At 48.4% G+C, this 2,056-nt stretch overlaps 1 protein-coding gene across 1 annotated transcript in view; it reads left to right on the top strand.

Moving 5' to 3' along the window:
- MLANA (melan-A) overlaps positions 1 to 2,056 on the top strand; it is a 22,149-nt gene that overhangs the window by 6,435 nt on the left and 13,658 nt on the right. The window contains exon 2 of the mRNA XM_019517616.1: positions 451 to 549. Within this exon, the coding sequence (XP_019373161.1) occupies positions 451 to 549 (99 nt within the window). The remainder of the gene's footprint in view (positions 1 to 450; positions 550 to 2,056) is intronic.

Raw genomic sequence — 2,056 nt, 5'->3', positions numbered from 1 at the left:
GGCCCAAGGACCGAGCCCTGTGGGACCCCACTTCCCACGTCCTTCCAGGTCAAGAAGGACCCATCCACTACCATTCTCTGGGTGCGACTCTCTAACCAGTTGGCAACCCATTGGACTGTCTGGGTGTCTACGCCACAGTTCCCCAGCTTCCTAATGAGAATGGGGTGAGAGACAGTATCAAAAGCCTTCCTGAAGTCTAGGAAAACTAAATCCAGTGCCACCCCTGCATCCAATGATTTAGTGACCTGGTCGTAAAAGGCCACCAGGTTGGTCTGACAGGACCTGCCGCTTGTTCTTGTTAAGAATTTTTGACAGGACTTTGTTCTTGTTAAGAATTTTTTCTTTAAAAAAAAGCACCAAAACCTCTTTTTGCAGATAACACTTTGCGCCTTAGGGGAAATGAGTAAATGTACTTCTTGCACTAACTTGCACTATGTTTCTGTCCTGTAGGTGTGACCCAGACCAATCTTACAAAATGCCCAGAGGAGCAGGCCAACCAGATGGCATCTTTAGCAGAGGGAAGGGATATTCCTATCTTGATGTAGAAGAGTAAGTATAAAATAAAACAAAACATATAGTTGCATCTATGCTGGTGAAAATAACTTTACGTTCAGATTCATATGTGCTGTGACTGCTGAAAGCTCAAAAGTGAATCAATTGCGTGAATTTCCTTTGTCCTGGGAACAGAATTTTACAAAGTAGGATTTTCTTGGTAAATAAAATACAGTTGCTTGGTTTGGGGGAAGTACATTTAGTCTATTTTGTAGTCATCATCACAAGAAAAAATTGACAATTAAATCAAGTTCTTTTTCGGCAGAATCTAAAACAGACTTGCTAGGGGATCAAGGAGTAGACAAAAAGTGAGTCCATCATCTTCAAAAAAGTTCTGACCTTCAGTTCCACATTTCATTCACATTTGCCTTATAAGTACTTCAAAGGGGACATCATCTAACCCAAGGGTGGGCAAAATGGTGGAGCCGACTAGCAGCCAGACTCCATTTTCCAGCAGCCCCTGCCCGTGTTGCTATAGCTGGTTTCCATGGAGACTCCAGGAGCAGCAGAGCATGACAGTGCGGGGCCAGGATTCCCATGGATATCAGCCCCTGAAGTGCTGGCAGGGCATGTGGCTGGGTGGAAAGACATTGGTTTTGATCCATAAAGTCATAAAAAGTATTTACGCCAAGACTACCCTACACTCAGAGACTAACCTGCTGTTGAGGTAATATTTTGGCACTAGGGAATTTTCGAAGTGCTCAAGATGACAGCCTCATCCTGGGTTTGCAGCTGTGGAACATGGTTTTGACCTGGATTCATCAGAGTCCAGGTCTGGTGACCTTTACCATAAGCTGCAACACTCACGTTTTCCCATGATTATTCCAAGGTCCTCTGCAGACAGATAGGTCCCCTGAACAGGAAAGTCAGTTAATTTGGACTCAGCAATCACCTCTGACACCGAGTCAATTGTAGCTAGTGTGACAGGAATGATTCCTATGGACCTCACTGCAACCAAAGCAGTACCACTAATGTTAAGTGGCTGAAGAAGATAGATTTTACAGGCCCTTTGGGAGCCTTTCAGATAGGAATGCTGAGTGGCTGACAGTTTTTAACTCTGTAGGCTGGGGGTGGCAAAGTCTGGCCCGTGCGCTGGCTCTGGCCAGCAGTGGACTCCTGCCTGCATGGCTGGGGCCAATCTCCATGGAGACCCTAGCCACAGATTGTACTGTGATAGCTCAAGGCTGGGGTTGCCATGGAGACCAGCCCCAGCTGTCCTGGCAGGGCAGGGGGCTGCTCCAGAGCCATTGGGATCTTGCAGCGGAGGCAGCTTGGTCAGGGCCAGGGCAGAGCCACGATCTGCAGCTTGCACACTCCGAGCAAGGGTGCGCAGGCATCGAATCATGGCTCTACCCTTGCTCTGGACCAGGTTGTCACTGCTGAAATGAGCTAGGACGCAGCCATGATCCACTGCCTGCACACCCCTGCCCAGAGTGTGCAAGCTGCAGATTGCGGCTCTGCCCTGGCCCCAGACAAGCTGCTCCCGCCACAAGATCCCCCTGCC

This window comes from Gavialis gangeticus, unplaced genomic scaffold (assembly GCF_001723915.1).
Source record: "Gavialis gangeticus isolate Ggan-Ray unplaced genomic scaffold, GavGan_comp1, whole genome shotgun sequence".
Taxonomy (NCBI): domain Eukaryota; kingdom Metazoa; phylum Chordata; order Crocodylia; family Gavialidae; genus Gavialis; species Gavialis gangeticus.
The sequence above is the reverse complement of the archived record's forward strand: the minus strand, read 5'-3'. Positions and strand labels throughout refer to the sequence as shown.